This window comes from Anser brachyrhynchus (genome assembly GCF_964034855.1).
Source record: "Anser brachyrhynchus genome assembly, chromosome: 1".
Taxonomy (NCBI): Eukaryota; Metazoa; Chordata; class Aves; order Anseriformes; family Anatidae; genus Anser; species Anser brachyrhynchus.
In genome coordinates this window covers 74,279,612-74,296,784 of record NC_137694.1, presented here as the reverse complement: position 1 = coordinate 74,296,784, position 17,173 = coordinate 74,279,612, and the positions used below count along the sequence as shown (strand labels likewise).

The window sequence follows — 17,173 nt, the reverse complement described above, 5'->3', positions numbered from 1 at the left end:
CACTCATTTGTGAGATGAAGGAAAGGCAGTGGATGTAATCTTTCTGGATTTTGGTACGGCCTTTGACACCATCCCTCACAGTATTCTTCTGGACAACTTGCCCATTGGTGAGATGAACAGGTCCCTGCTATGCTGGGTGATGAGCTGACTGAACAGCAGAGCCCAAAGCTCACAGCTGGTCACTAGCAGCATACCCCAGGGCTCAAGTTTAGGGCCAGTCCTGATCAACATTTTTTATCGATGATCTGGATGCAGGAGCTGATCGCATCCTCAGCAAGTCTGAAGACGATACTAAAAAGGGAGATGCTGTTGACTCTCAAGGGACAAGAGGTCTTGCAGAGGGCTCTACATAGACCAGAGCACTGGGCAATAACTGGCATGAAGTTCACCAAGGGTAAATGCTGGGTGCTGCACCTGGACACAGGCACAGACTGGGAGGCAAGTGGCTGGGGAGCAGCTCAGCAGACAGGGACCTGGGGGTGTTGGTCGGCAGCAGGCTCAGCACGAGGCAGCAGCGTGCCCTGGCAGCCATGGGGCAAACTGCGTTTTGGGGTGCATTAAACACAGCACAACTAGACGGTCAAAAGAGGTGATTCTTGCACTATACTTAGCATTGGTGCAGCCTCTTGACTATTGCCTGCAGTTTTTGGCTCCACAATGTAAAAGGGACATTAAGATACTTGAAAAGATCCCTAGGATGGCAACAAAGCTGGTACGAGGGCTGGCAGGCTTGTCCTGTGAGGAGAGGCTGAGGACACTTGTGTTGCCCAGACTGGAGAAAAGGAGCCAAGAGGCGACCTCCCTGCAGCTCCCTGAGGAGGGGAGTGCACAGGGAGGTGCTGGTCTCTGTTCCTGGTCACTGCTGACAGGATGCAAGGGAACAGCACAAAGCTGTGCCAGGGGAGGGTCAGACTGGACGCTAAGAAAAGTTTCTTTACTGCGAGGGTGGTCAGACCCTGGAACAGGCCTCCTAACAATTTTACCTAGCAATTTCATTCACAGCCAGGGATTTTCTTGAACACTACTGTGGTGTAAGTGTAAATGCTATCCTAACCCAGCCTTTTAATCATCTTAGTTATCAGAAATGCAAAAAATAACCACAATTACTGCAGTTACGTATTTCTGTTGCTATAAGAATATATTTATTTGCAGCTCCCCAACTAATACCTAGGCTTTAGAAGGTCTATGAATGCTAGTGTATCTTCAAAGCACTTTAGAGATCAATCTTTTTAGCATCACTCCAGGAATGGAAAGAATACCTTTATTTAATGGAGAAACAAGCTGCAGCACAAAGACACAGTGACTCATCTGCCAGTTAAGTGCCTAGATACCATGGGGATGATACAAGAGCAGAGAACAGAGTGTCCAGAGCAGATCACATCATCTGCAGATAGTTTCTAGTACATTAATCACATCTCCTTTCTATATTTATTCTTTCATGTATTTGCTGAGCATTTTTTTTGCCCATGTGTGCTATTCAGTCACTTCTCATACATGTGCATCTTCCATCTGGTTCCCTCATTTACGTGTATGATGCATAGTTTCCCTGCTAAGCAAATATTTGTCTTATAGTGGTGGTTCCTGGAAACTGCAAACATTTTTAGCTCTATATAACTGAGCTTCCTTTCTCAGTGGATCCAAACAGCTGGGCTCCCTTATACTTCCAGTGTCTTTGGAAATACCACAGTGGAAGAGGGGTACACCTTGAAAATGCACATGTTAACAACATTCAAAATCTTCTTGTGTAGTCAGTAATTCAGCACTTTCCAAATATTCCTGCTAAGCTTACTGTTCATTACATATAGATGACATTTTCCTTTAACCATTAAAAAATCAGACCAACTGTTTAAAAATTTGAGCTAGAGACCTTTCTTTCTTTCAGTACAGTGAAAAAAACAGTAATACTTCATATGTAACAAAAAAACTTAATACCATTTCTGCTTCCAAGTGTGCATTTCAGAGTCTAGATGGGATGAAGGCAGATGTCAGCTCAGAGAATGTATGCCAAGTTCTGTGCTTCACCTTACCAAGGCTGATCTTGTTTGGCAAACCCTAGTTGCCACCTATTTCCCTTAACTTTGGCCTAGCAATCTGAACTAGCTTTCATCATAGCTTGGAAGAAACTCAGACTAATTTCCCTGCCTTTTTATGTTCATGAGATTAAAGAGTTTTTGTTCTTATGAAAATCATATCTTTAGTTCTGTATAATATATACTTACATGAATTAAGGACTAAGAGACACAAATTACCTTCTGCAAACCAACTCCATATCTGTACTTAAATTCTATAAAAGCACCTGACATGCAGAGAAGTATGTGGGGGTAAATATATACTCAAAATATATTGGTTCCTCCTCTTCAGATGTCTTAGCTCCTCATTTGTGAAGTACTGTGGTATCAATAAGATTGCAACAAAACTGCTCAGACTTACTAGCTCCTGGAATCTTTTTAAAAAGTGCTCTTCCTTCTGGATGTTCTTTAAAACTGCAAGGCACCTTTGCCTCTGAGGACAGAGTGACCCTGAGGTTTAACTAGCTGAGAAATTGCTATAATATGATTTTATCTAACAAGAATTAACTAGATCAACAAGCCCTTTTTGGTAGAAGTCTTTCTACCAAAATACTTCTATCATATGCTTTTAGTCCTATTTTACCTCAAAAACAGTATGCATATGAAACAAATTTATTACCATTTTACAGGTGTTTTTTTTTAAACACTCTTAGGCATCTGATCCAACATTATCTGGCACAAGCCTAAGCAGATCTGTGTTGGGTCCTTGCCTTTAGGGCAGTTCCTAGCATCTCAATCAGATTATATTCCAGGCAAAGCAACAGGTCAAATAGACTCTGAGAAGACAGGTCCTGTGCTAGATGGATACCTCAAAAGTTACCAAAACAAAAACTCAGAATAGTACATGATCTTGGTAATGACTTGACTCGTGGAACCAGAAACATTATGGCAGCAGCACTCTTAACTTGATTCTCAGCTTTTATTTAAAATCAAAATGGTAGCAACATCTAGAATGATAGCAGAAAAAAAAATCAGTGTGGAACAATTAGATTCATTCAAAAAAAAAAATCTATTGTATCACCGTGACAATGCCACACCCTATTTTAAAATACTTCCCTGCAGCTTTCCATTTCAGTGATGGAATCCCTTCCTGCAATAACTGGTGGCTATTAGTATGCTATTTGGGCAGCTGCTAGTATAATGGTGTCATGGTACTTGAATCAGGCTTCTGAAACAATGCATAGCAATAATCCATATCATCTCTCAGTACTCTAACAGGTAGTTATAGGAAAATTCATGGAGATAAGTGGTAATGAACTTGAATATGTACACTATACAGTCACTTACAACTGAGACTTAAGAATTCTGTAGCCATGACTGTTACAGATATGGCCAAAATGCCTGGGAGGAAAAAGTCTTACAAACAGTCAAGAAGAACTTACAGGACACTTGACAGTCCTCCAGGCTTTTTTCCTATAGTTAAGATTCGTCCTCTCACCCCAAAGCATCTACCCCATTCAGACCTGTGGCTAAAGGAAAAAAAAACTTGTATAGTTGGCCTACAAATTGCTCATTTACAAGGCCTGCAGTGACATGCCCCATTGCCCTAGAACAAACTGGAAAAGCATTTGGTACTCATATTCCTCCACCTCCATTTTGGGTGTACAGTCTCTGATCATTGCTTTCAGCACAGTTGCCCCCACTCTGCACTATTTTTGTGCAGTTACAGTTTCAATTTTGAAGTGCTTTATTGAATTATGCACATAAGGGGAATAAGAGATTACCATCTTCTGAAAAGAAAGCAGACCAATCACAAAAAATTATTCAATGCTAGTAATGTTCAAAAAAAGATTTCCTACACAGCTAAAGATATGCATGACAGTTTATTTGAAAAATTACTAGTTTATTTCATCCACATGCAAAAAGAATAGGCTAATGCTAACATCTACACAGATACGGAAAATCTCTTCTAACGCCTGAAATCATAAGCAACTCCTCTCAAATCATAATTAACTTTTCCCTCCCCCCCTAGAGCTGACTTACACATCTCAAACATTGACTGCTGTATTAAACAGGTGACTCCTACTGACCTTTCTTGGATTCCTCAGCAGGACCTTGGGGAGCACTGCAGGGGCTTGTCCCTCCCCAGTGCAGCCACACACCCTGGTGCTGGCCAGCCCTGTCTGCCACTGACTCACAAGATGAGCAGGAGGAAAAACACTGTCAAAGCTGGCACAATTCAGTGCACTCAGCTGATCTGGCAGAAAGCCATGGAGAAGGGAATTGGTTTTGCTGGTGTTATTGTGATATTTCAACAAGCTTATTTGAAATATTTAGGCACGTTACCTACTGAGAACAAGCACTAGAAGATTTTACTTTGCTTATCTAAAGAGGAAGGGCAGTCCTGCTGTTGAGATGCTGAACTGTGACTGACTCAGAAGTTGTGGCTGAGTGACTCTACAAGCTGCTTCAACAGCATTCTTTCTTACAGACCTCCAAGACATCTAGGACAAGCAAGAGTTTCAGTTCCTCAGCTCTGCTACCTTCTCAGAAAGGTCTGCTAACCACTAACATACTTCAACCTTATCTCATGCCCTGCAATAAAACACCAACTAAAGGAGGAAATTATGTCTTTGCAGGAGGCAATATGGCATGCAGGTTTCATATTGAGCTGCTCCTTTACAGCTCATGGGGGCCACATGATTAATGCACCCCATATTTTGAACTGGCAGGAGACCAGAGTCTAAAGATATTTTCATGGCCATGCCTTAATTTTATACTCTGAAGTACCGAAAGCATAAATTCATGCTGTGAGCTGGTTTGCTAATGTACCTGTCAGAATGATTTTGTTTATTCATTTTAAGAGCTAGACAGTTCAAACCTAAGCTAAAAGAATCCACTTGCAATTGGTTCCAGGCATCATCAGTTTAGGAAGAAGTCCAAAGAAAAAGGGTATCACATTTGCATCCTGGGAATAGAAACAACCCTGGATGCCCCAATACTTTAACAATCTGGTCTTTCACAAAGGGATTTGGATCACAACTAATCCTTTTGCTTTAAGTGTCCTTTATACAGATTAGGCAAAGAATCCATTTAGAAATTTGCATTTGGTTATGTCCAACTATCATAGCATCAAGCCAGCTCCCAAAGCATTAAAGCAAATCTTTTCAGTCAAACAAGACAAAAAGATAATTTATTAGAGTTGCCACTTTACACAGTTCATCCAGAGTATCTTTGGCATCTGTAAAGAGAACCCCCTTCAGAAACTGGGAAGCCTGAAGTGTCATTGATGTGATTTCAATGAAACACTGACATGGCTATTTCCCACTGCCCACAACTTGCCCACTCCCTTCTCAGCATGCTGACAGGAGGACAAGTCACCTTTTCCTGCTTGATACAACGGTGTAAGTTTCTAGAGACTGGAAGCATAGATCAAATTTGTCTAGCCAGTATTCACTTTGTTTTCATCCTAAACAATACTGTTTTTCCAGGAGCTAGAGCATCAGGAGCTCGTATTTGGTATGCTGAATATTCTTTTTATAAACTCTAACCTTCTAACAGCCAGTTTTTTCAGCTTGCAGATTTCTCACTTCCCATATCATAATTTCAGTTGATTTCTAAAGAACACTTTTAAAAACAAACTAGCAGTAGTTTCTTAAATACATGTAGTATCATTGTGGATTAGAATGACATTGCAGTAGAAATCCTAGGGAAACAGCACTTGCTGTTTTCAGAAAAAAATCTGTCATTTGGGACCATGCAGATGGCTTCATGACAGAGAAATCTAGATTAATTTGCTAGTCTGATTATAAAAATTAAATCTAACTTACACCAGCAACTTCTCTGCACGTATCTTACAAGTTTGATTTCTGGCATACATTTCAGCTTTCAGGAGAAGCTAGTAGGACTCAAAACCTATTTTGTTTTAATGCAGAATTCTGTCAAAAGGCTTCACTTTGGCAGTGAGCATTAACTTGATTATTACACTTCAAAGAACTGCTGACAAACTGCAAGGGAAAAAGTGCTGCCAAGTATTTAAGAATGAGCATTATTAGTACCCCAAGACCCCTATTAATGATAGCCATTTTTTTTATAGCTGCAAGAAGTACTATAAATAACATTACCTGTTAGCAAGTAAGCTGTCACCACTGATGTGCCTGAGAAACAAATAATGGATTTTGAACTGGCTGCCTACTGATCAACTTATTCCAAGCTTCACGTACATTCAAATAAACTGCAGGTCTGAATGAAAAATCACTTCAGAGAGCAGATCCCCTTGGATAGCAGTTCCGTAATATTTCAAAATAGAAGAAGTCTTTCTCCGTCCTCCCTCTGCCAAAAGGGCAATGTCAGATGTCCTCTAAAGCCACCTGTCTCCAAGTTATCTAACGCATCACTCCAATTCACAAATAGATCACGTCTTAAATGCAGGATAAATTGATATAAAGCATTTGGTAATGTGCCATCAGAATCGGTTCGTAGTTTCCTTTTTCTAACCATAAGCTCCCTGACTGTTTCTCTTCATTCATTGTCTGAAAAGGTTTATATTTAGCGCACGACCCCTCTCAACACAGGAATTACAGGAGAGATTTATGAAGATTTTAAAATTCAGAATTGCAGCCTGTCAGTTTTTCTTCATACAGTTCTGATCCCAGTTGTGAATTCGTGGAGGTGGATGTGTGGGGGAGTTGCAGCCTCTTTTCCTTCTTGCTGATGAAAAAAAATAGGCAGGAGAAAAGAAATACCAGGTTCACAACATTAGGACAGAAAAAGCAACCCTAGCATGCATATTACCACAGAGCACAGCAAGCAGAGGGTGGTTTCTAAAGGATAGCCTGTAGGTCAGTGACATCACTCAACAACCCAAGGGTTGCCTAAAACTACATGCAATTTTGAACACCAGAGTTGATGAACTTATTTTTTTTAAACAAGAAATGGGCTCATCAGCTCATGGGTATCATAATCCATCCAGTGAGGAATTCAGAGAACAGAAGAGCTTCTCCTGAGTGTACAGAGGAGCACTTTATGCTGCATAAACTCTAAAAATACTTTATGAAAAGCCGCACATAATGAATACAAGTATGTCAGAGACTAAAGAGAAAGAAGAGGTCTACTTTTAAAAGCCTAAATAGGTTGTTCTGGTGTATGATAGATTTGCATCCTACCTTTATATTGCAACCACTAGTTCACTCCGGTATCTTCAAGAGGACTACACCCAGTGTTTCACTGGATCAGAAGAGCTGCATCTGAGCTTTCAATTAGAGAATCTCTCCTGTACTTCTTTAACCTAGCAGACAGAGCTTTCCTCAGATTCAGTGGAAGAAGCTGAAGTTAGACATATTCAGAGAATATAGTGTAGTTTAACTTTAGCTACAGTAAGGAAAACTAACTACTGAACAATCTTACCAAGTACGTTCTTCGTTACCCAACATCTTGGAGACCAGATTGTCTTTCCACAGCACATGTTACAGCTTTAAGTGCAAGAGAGAAAGGCATGTGGGCCTGATGCTGCTCTCCTTAAACATCAGCAGGATTTTGGCTTCTAAGACTAGACAGTGCTCTTTGGGTAACAAGGCTGGCTGGGGAGAAATGAGATCTACCTGATAAAGTAGAAAAGCATTTTCAGCAGGTTTGCTAGCTATGAGGAAGTTTTGAAACTAGGCTCACTGGTCCCAAGTCCGAAAAGAAGGGAAGGAGTGAGAAATGGAGGCAGTGGTATATGCACCCAACAGCAAAACAGTGGAGGCATTCACTTTCTTGAGAAAACACAATCAGGTACCCCAATGAAGTGCCTACACAGGAAAAGGATAATCAGAACTGCATAAGCCTGCAGAGCTGTGACAACCAGAACGGCATGACACATGGTGGGATGTTCACACAGAGCCCTGTAACAGGTGGATACATGCTTTTTAGGAAAAAAGAGGCTGGAGGGCAAGAAGGGGCTCTGCTCAGCACTGCATGCTGAAATCTCTACTACAGGATTACCAGCAGAGGGATGGGAGCTCACAGACCAGAATCAGAGAACACCAAAGCACTGGTAGCCACAGTGGAGGTCTCCTACAGACCCCCAGTCAAAACCTCATCTGAACAAAAGGAAGAAGACTTCTGAGAACAGGCTTTTGTTTCTCACAAGAAATCTCAGCTACCCTAGCGTACAATGAAAGGGCAATATAGTGAGGTGCAAGCAATTCAGAGGATTTATGGAGCTTGTCTGGGGGTATTTTGATAAAAGTCCTGGACAGATGGCTAGAGGTGGTACTCTGCTGGACCTGCTACTCATGACTAAGGAAGAAGTTGCTGAGGATGTGTTTGGTTTAGCCTTTACTACAATGATCACAGCTTGCAGTTTAAGATCTTAAAGGAGTGAGGAAGACAAGGAGCAGAACAAAGACCCTGGGCTTCACCTGACTTTTGTTTGTACAGGTGGGTGAAACCCTGTGAAACATTGTCTTGACAGGCAAAGGGGCCAGAAGAGCTGACTAAAAACTTTGAGGACAACTCCCACAGCACAGAAGCAATCAAATCCAGCATGCCAGGAACTTAACAACCATACCAGGAGTCCAGCTTGACTTTGAGAGCTCCTGAGTAAGTCAAATATAAAAGGGGAGTATACGGAAGTCGGAAGCTGAGGCAGGTATACAGAAACATTGCCTAGGCAACCAAAGACATAGCTAGGGAAGAAAGTTGGACTGAAAATGAAATCCAGCAAGGGATGCAAACTACAAAGGCTAGTGGTTAGAGTTTGATAGTGAAGAGATCTACCTCACAGAAGAGAGGAGCCAAGTTAGACCATTTAAATCAACTGGATGAACCCAGATCAATGGGACCCGAAGTGAAGCATCCAAAGCTGGCTAACATTCTTGTGAAGCAACTGTCGTTCTTACCTTGGAGTACTCTTATATATATGTATATATGCACACACTCAGACACACACATTCTTTTGGCAAGGCTGGCAATACCTGTGTTTTTCTCTTTCTGATTTAAAAGGTTTTGCTTCATGAGAATCACCTGGCTTCCTGAGCAGGATCCTGCAGATGCAGAGACAAACATCTCCAAAAATTGTTATCCTTCACATGAAGAGATTGTTTGTTAGTATCTGTCAGAAAAATATTGTTTCAAATGACATTTCCAAGCTTGAAGTCATATGACTGTACCTTACTTAAATTTAAGGTCATTGCCCTACCTATGTCTATATTCCATTCTTCCAGCTCTTATCTTTTCCTCACAACTCTAGCCCAGAGAGGAATTCCTACAGTCATGTCACTCTTGGGTAGTCTTCCATTTCCCCTATCCTACCATGCATAGAAATCTGTCATCTTCAAGCCATTGAATTGTGTTACAGGTATTCAAAATACTGCTTTAAAATCCTGTTAAAAGGATTATGCAAAAGGCTTTTGGCAGTGATATAAGGACAATACATTAGGCTGCAACATGAATGTCTATATATGCTGGCTGGGGGGGAGAGGGAAGAACAAAATGGGAGGTGGGGTAAGATTTTCTGAAGCTGGGATAAACTTGGAAGAGGAAAAGCTATGATTCTCAAAGCCTAAACAGAGAGTCATTGTAAAATGAACATAAGTGCTCTCAACTGAAAGCAGAGGGTTCCAGATGATCTTACGCATATGGGTGGTCCCATTAATTTCAGTGGTTCCTCCCACCCGCAAGCTGTATCACTTGCTGAGAAGTGATACCCTTATTTTATCGTAGCAATGCTAGAATTGTTGAAGGCGGTAACAGCTGATAAGAGATGCATTGACTGTTTTCAGCCCAACCACTCCACAGCTTACAGGTGGCCAAGGCATTTGAAGTAAACTACATGAGCTAAAGGAGGAAAGGCTTATGTTGGGGACAGAATTTGACAGAAAATTACTTTTAAGTGTAGGACTTTAAGGGAAAGTATCCATATAGCTCAGATCTAGTAAGCGAAACTTTGCTTGGAAAGTTGAACATTTATATCAAAACAGCATTATGACCTTCGTCATCAAGAATATATTTTTTATGTTTTGGTTAGCAGAAGTTGCATGTTTGGGCATGATTTTTTACAGCCATAGCAAGGGCATACCTCAATGCATTCTTCCTGTAGTATTTTCAACTGAGAAAATACTAACTAAGACATACTGAAGAAACTGTTCTAAGCTATACCTCCAATCAACATTTTCACTATACAGGAAAATACATAATAGACCAATATCAAACTTTCTGCACATCTTTAGATCTTTATAACCTACAAAGAACATGGCTCTTTTTTCCCTTGCTATAAGATTTGAGCCAACTATTGCTTTTAGCTAAGTTTTTCCTATGAACCAGTACTATGAATATCTAAGATAATGGTGGAGCAATTTTTGCTCCACCAACCATCTGGCTGCCAAGGAGGAGACGGAAACTCCAGCTCATGGGGAATGGCAGCCATGTCTGCTGGCGGACAGCTGTCCTGCCTGCCCCAGCACACCCGGGCCAAGGCAGCCCAGGACCAGGCAGCTGCCGCCCAAGGGACACAGATGGCGCCTGCACCAGGTCCCCTTGACAAATGTGCCGGGGAGGAGGGGGACAGGTCCTGGTCTCCATGCAGCACATTCTGATCTCCAAGGACACCCACTAACAGTTGGGACTCCTCAGCTGGCTCCCACTTGTGGGCAGCACTGCAATGCCAGAGCTCCCTCAGGACCTTCTGGTCATTGCTGACATGCCTCTGTGCCCTTTTCTCCTCCTCGTTCCGCTGCTCAACTTGTTCCACCAAGCCCTGCAAGCCTCCTCTCCCTGCCTGCAGCCACCACCCCTGCTGCTCACCTTCCTGGCCACTCCTGGAAATGTCTCCCAACAACGCGACACCCAGGGCTGCGTTGCATGCCTGAGGAGCGGCACCGGGACGCTGCACTACCACCTGGGCCCAGGAGTAAGACCAGAGGCTGAGAGGAAAGAGATGCAGCCACCAGCCGCACCACGCTGCATCTGGTACCTGAAATCGGCCTGGGTGAGGAGCACCTCTCGCTGGGTAGGGCAGGGCATGCTGCAGACAGGCCTCCCACCGGCAAGCACTCCTCTGCTCCAAAGAACTAGGCTGGTGGCAAATATCGCCAGAGATGTCTGCAGGCTTGGCTCTGCAAGAGACTGGCAAAGGGAACAGTGCATCTGCAAGATGACAGAGAGTTGCGGAAGCCCATCAGTCCACACGGCCTCAAATAAATCCACATTCAACAACAGGTTCCTGGCAGCCAAAGCAATAGTTATCCCCAACATGATAGACCTGGAGAAAGTGCTGATAGCAGACATTCCTAAAAACCCTGTGACACTTTTAACGGTGCTCTTCATTCTTGCAGCCTACTTGCTCTTGTCCCTCTGGGCCATGCAGAAAGACCGGGCTGACAGGGCCAGCAAAGACAAGATTATAGTTCTGCCTAACAATGACCCCTTGGACAAAGTCAGCTTTTTGGTCACCTTATACACAGGCAGTCGCTGGGGAGCTGGAACCAAAGCTGACATTTTTCTCCAGCTCATCAGTCAGAACGGCACAAGCGATGTCCACTGCTTATGGCACCCACAGGTTCCTTCTTTCCATCAAGGAAGCACTGACCGCTTTCTCTTGACTACTAGGGAAGGCTTAGGAGACATCTGTGCCTTCGGGATCTGGCACAATAACAGAGGCCCATCTCCTGGCTGGTTCTTAAGCAGAGCCAAAGTTGAAAACACGTCCACTCGGAAGACCTGGTTATTTATGTGCAGGAAGTGGCTTTCTCTCAACAGGGGAGATGGCTTACTGGAAAGGACATTTTCCGTCACAAACCCCAAAGATCCCCTACCCAGAAAGGACTTCTTTTTGATCCATCTCTCCAATCATCTGAGAGAGGGCCATCTGTGGACCTCAATTTTTGCTCGCTTTCCCACCAGCACTTTCACCAGGCTCCAAAGGTCATCTTGTTGGGTAGCAATGTTATTACTGAAGTTGCTCTTTAACATCATGTTCTTCAAAGTGGCCAGCAATGAACAATATCCAATCCACTTGATGTACCTGAGATCAATTATAAAAGGAACTGCCTGTTTTTTGGTGACCTGCTATCTCGAAAAGATTATCATTGCCTTACTTAAGTATTCCCAGAGGGAACCTTCTCCTCGTGCCTTGGCTCAGAAGGACTCTGCAGAAGAAGGGGGCAACTTTCTTAAAGCAAGCAAGCCAGTAGGCCTCACCTCCAGGCTCTTTCACAAGAGACCTCACATAGATCTTTGTCGGTGGTGCGTCTACCTCTCGTGGGCATTGCTTTTAGCTGTAACTGGGGTATCATCATTTTTCATTGTCCTTTATGGTCTCTCTTACGGCTACCAGACTTCAGTTGAGTGGCTGTCTGGATCGGCAACCTCCTTTTCTAAGAGTGTTCTTCTTTCCAGTCCTAAAATCCCTTTCAGTCTCAGCTATGAGATCAATTCGTCCAAAGTGCTGTGAGAACATTATGTGGTTAACTCAGGAATATTATTCCAAGATTAAGCTGGATAAGAAAAAGCCAAATGAAGACAAGATGAGGCAGAAGCACTCTAAACTTGCCCAAATCAGAGACACCAAGCAGCGTAAGCCTTCAGAAGCCGGAGAAATTGGAAAGGTGCTGGGAAGGGCAAAAATGAAAGTCAGGGCTTCTATTTTCAGAAGAAATTTCATTAGCCACCTCGCCTTTTTTGCTCTGCTATTAAATTTTGCCTATTCTGTTCAGAACAACAGTTTTCACTACAACCCACGTATTCTGAACTAGTTCGCTCCCAGACTCTCCCCTCTGAACAAGCTATTAGAACATCCTCACTCGTGGGCAAATCTTGTCTTCTTGCCTTTCATCTACAACGACACTCAGCCAGCCTTTCTTACCGAGAGCTGCACCTAAATCACTGGTTGGCCTAGGATGAGGGGGCAAGTATGGGTTGAAGGCACAGAGGAAACTTGTTTCCAACCTCACGGCTTTGTAAGCAACTCTGTGGCCAGGAAAAGCCACTGGCTTCACCAGCACAGCAGTGGCATCCAAGCTGCTATCACAGCTGGCTATAGAGACAGGAGACAACCTGTTGGCGAAGAACCATCTGAGGATGCTCAATACTAGAAAAATAAATACTTGTAGTTTGATAGAAGAGTGAATTTTAAAATGTTATCTCCCTACTGGTTAACATGTTCCTTTCTTTAAGTGAAACCAATCCTAGGTCAAATAAATAATGTTTTCTTGGGAAAACACTGGTATGCTTCTCTTTCTGTCCACACAATCAATTTGCTTTATAAAATGCATCTACAACAAAGCACTTCACTCACTGGATAGTGACACACACATGATCCTTGCCCATATATTCTACTCTTATTATCCAAAAAAAAAAAAAAGTCAGGCTTCTCTTTTGATATAAAAAGTGAGGGGCTTACTGTAAAATAACGCTGACATCACTACATACTCATGTAACTGATTGGGTTACGTGGCCAGGGCTTGGGAGCAGTGGGGTACAGGGATGGCCCCCGTGAGCAAAGCCCAGCAGCTGCCCCATGTCAGATCAGAGCCAGTTCCGCAAAGCTGCAAAGGGACCTGCCGCTGGCCAGAGCCCAGCCGGTGAGCGATGCTGGGTGGGCCTCTGGGAGAGCAGATTGAAGAAAGGGAAAAAACTGCTGCAAAACAGCAGCTGGGAGAGAGGAGTGAGACCCTCAGGCCCTGCAGACCCCAAGGTCAGAGCAGAAGGAGGGCAGAGAGCCTGAAAGTTCCCCTACGGCCTGCGGAGAGGCCCCTGGTGGAGCAGGCTGTCCCCCTGCAGCCCATGGGTCCCACACGGAGCAGATCTCCATGCTGCAGCCCGTGGAGGAGCCCCCCGTGGAGAAGGTGGATGTGGCCTGGAGGAAGCTGCAGCCTATGGAGAGCCCCCACAGGAGCAGGTCCCAGGCCGGAGCTGCAGCCTGTGGAGAGGAGCCCACACAGGAGCAGGGGATCTGGGGGGAGCTGCTGCCCATGGGGGACCCGTGCTGGAGCAGTTTGCTCCTGACGGATGGACCCCGTGGTACGGAGCTATGTGGGAGCAGTTCTTGAAGAGCTACTGCCTGTGGGAAGTCCTCGCAGGACCAGTTTGGGAAGGATGGCATCCCTTGGGAGGGACCCAACATGGAGCAGGGGCAGAAAGTGACCATGAAGGAGCGGCAGAGATGAAGCATTGGGGACTGACTGCAGCCCCCACTCCACGTTCCTCTGCGCCACTTGGGGGGAGGAGGTAGAAGATGATGGATCGGGGGTAAGGTGCTTTTGGTTTGCTTTTAGTTTAGAGTTTAGTAATTGATAATAAATTATATTAATAGATATTATATTAATCTCCCTATGCTGAGTTTGTTTTACCTGCGACAGTAACTGGTGAGTGATCTCCCTGTCCTTATCTCAACCCTTGAGCCTTTTCTAACACATTTTCCTCCCGCTTTCCCTCTGAGTTGGGGGGTGAGAGTGGCTGTGGTGGAGCTCAGCTGCCCAGCTAGGTTAAACCACCACAAAGATCCAAATCCAGCATCAGTGAATATCTCCAGGCAGTATTGAAAAGTGCAAGCCTGTTTTAGTTCATAAGGGACACTTACAGGGAAAGTATTTGTTGTATCTGCAAAACAAGTTGTGATTATAATCATTATCAGCTATAGTCACAAGACACTAGAAAGTGTTCTCTAAGCAAAAAGTCCTGTCACATCATGTACATATGTACATACCCACTTCAGTTCATTTTCCATTTACTTGTGGCTTAAAACTTGAGCTCAGAGCTAACACAGGTATGTTTGCAACTCACCTCTGCATCGGTATCTGCAATACACTGCCAGCTTAAAATAAACAGCAAGCCAGGTGGCAAACTGAATATAGCCCCTTTTTTCGTATTCTGTACAGGATCACTTAGGAATGACATCATTTCTGCCACTCAGCACCATGGGTTACACTTTCACCCCTCACAAAACTGAGGTAACCAAACAAAAGTATTAGTCTCATTCTGGCTGCTCTGCCACATACACGTACGTGAACTGTTTTTATATCCTCCAGACTAAACCATCTTTGCTCTAATGAAGAGAAGAACCTGGCTAGATTTAGCTGCTAGCTAGCCAGAACAGATGAACCAGGAAACTTGGCTCTATCACTCAAAACTCTTTAAACTAGATCTGAATTTCTAAGCAGTGTTTTCTAGCATGGAGAATTTTTACAGCCTTGAGAGAATCAGGGATCCTTAAAAAAGTTCCATAGCCAGCACACTACACAGGAATTCAGAGAATGGCCCCCCATGTAAAGAAAATCCAGACAAATTAATCACATTGGTTATTTTACTCATTTCATAAAGTAAACTCAGACCTTGTACTCATTACTAGGTAGAACAAGATTCAAATGCCACTGCTTGCCTTTTGCTTGGCCTAAAGACCAAGGAGGTATTAGCCCTGCCCTTCCTTTAAAAATATAAACCTCATTGTTGGCCTCAACATCTAAAAGGCATTAAAATGCTTAAGGTGTTGCCTGGTGACAAGGTTGAAATAGATAACTGGAAGTAAACCTGTCCTATTGGAAGTAAACCTGTCCTATTGGAAACAGGTAATGCATACAGCGGCTAACTTGTCACACACAGGTCATCTTCTAACACAAAATAATTCTTTACCAATAACCATGAATTTTGACACATCCTGTAAAAACAGGAAAACTGGCTTAGTTAGTTTTCACTGGAACACAGTTAAGTTAGATATGATTTTTTCCCTCCATCTCAGACCAATTCAAAATGGTTAGAAGGGACATGAGGAAAAGAATTTATTTATTTTTTAATAGAAAACACACTTGCAGAAAGCCATCTTTTAAAAGATTTTCATGAAAAAATGAGTATCACAACGAGGTGGCTTCACAGCTTCCAGTAAAGAACAACAATTTAGATTTAGAAGGCACTACTCCTACTTGAAATGAAGTTGTATGCTGTTTATTTCCAATGGTAAGGTAAAACCTGTAACTTCAGGGTTCTTTCAGTTTGTCTTTCAAGGAAAGAATTTCCAATCATGTTCAGAACAAGGTGAACCAGACAGGAAGTCACTTTCTTTCCTACTCAAAGCATGTTTCAAAACCATACTCAGTCTGAAGCCTTGTGTCTACCTTGCCATATATGAAGGGTCTAGTCATTTCATACTATTTTGAGAATACCTGTCAAAAATAACATAGGGGCTTGTCTACCCTGGAAGAAACTGTATAAACTTGGAGGAAATATATTAAATGGTAGCTAATAATGGCCTGATAAAGGTACCGTACTGGGTTTTGGAAATCAAGGTTCATTTTTAAAAACTTAACAGAATCCCAGCTAGACTGTGGGCAAGTTCTATCACAGATCTCCTTTTACAGGAAGGAATATAAAACCTACCCTATCCTGCCTTCTTGTCCTGTCCACTAGACCTTCTAGAGCTCTGAGAGTGCTCTGGTACTACTGTAATACAAGCAAGTAGCAAAATGTGGGAGAACTGGTCTTTCTGGGCTAAAGTGCAGCAATAGGAGATGAAGCTTCAGCTCATTTAAAGGTGATATTTTCAAGTTTGGCTTTGTATTCTCAGAGCAGCAGCAGGGTCTTTGTGCAGACTTAAGGTTAGTACTGTCATTGCCTTCAAATGATTTCCACACTGAGTAGAACCATGCACAGTAAATTCAGACCCAAAAAATCTTCCAAATAACTTCAGAGTTCAGTGCTTTGATGGCATACAAGAGGAAGGGAAAAAACACAAGTTTGTCTCCACACAGTGTCACTTGAGGTGTTTGCATTAGAATCTAGAACCATGAAACTGAACATCCGCCTTCCTTTATGTAAACAACCAGCATTCACTTTAAGATTCACTGTCCTTCAAATTAAATACTGTCCCAGCTGTCATTTCTAGCTATTTAATCAGTAACAGGTTTTCTAGGAACATAAAACAGGAGGTGATTAACTTAAAGTAGCGCCTATATTTACAGGTATCCCCCTCAGCAAGTAGATTTTCTGCAGCATATATATTCCTAAGGGTTGTTCAGTCTTGGTATCTGAGTAACTGAGACTGCTAATGGATGAAGTGCACATTATTAATCCCACTTCTGGATACCCTGCTACCTCTTCAGCAAACAATTGTTACAGGTCGATCAGCAGTATAATGAAAATTCCCAGGGGCAGGTGAGCTAGTGCTTTCCATTCTTCTCTCTCATCCCCTT

The 17,173-nt window shown here is 43.0% G+C and overlaps 1 protein-coding gene and 1 long non-coding RNA gene across 10 annotated transcripts in view; one reads left to right on the top strand and one right to left on the bottom strand.

Moving 5' to 3' along the window:
• The window catches only part of LOC308198611, a 219,763-nt gene that overhangs the window by 85,178 nt on the left and 117,412 nt on the right, over window positions 1-17,173 (bottom strand). The gene's annotated exons all lie outside the window — the stretch shown is intronic.
• LOC308198492 (polycystin family receptor for egg jelly-like) overlaps window positions 1-17,173 on the top strand; it is a 106,506-nt gene that overhangs the window by 27,221 nt on the left and 62,112 nt on the right. For all 3 annotated transcript variants that reach the window (XM_080600970.1, XM_080600971.1, XM_080600969.1), the window contains exon 1: window positions 1-17,173. This exon is cut by the window's left edge and continues 27,221 nt beyond it; it is cut by the window's right edge. In XM_080600970.1, coding sequence (XP_080457096.1) covers window positions 10,654-12,444 — 1,791 coding nt within the window. In that variant the 5' untranslated portion in view covers window positions 1-10,653 and the 3' untranslated portion in view covers window positions 12,445-17,173.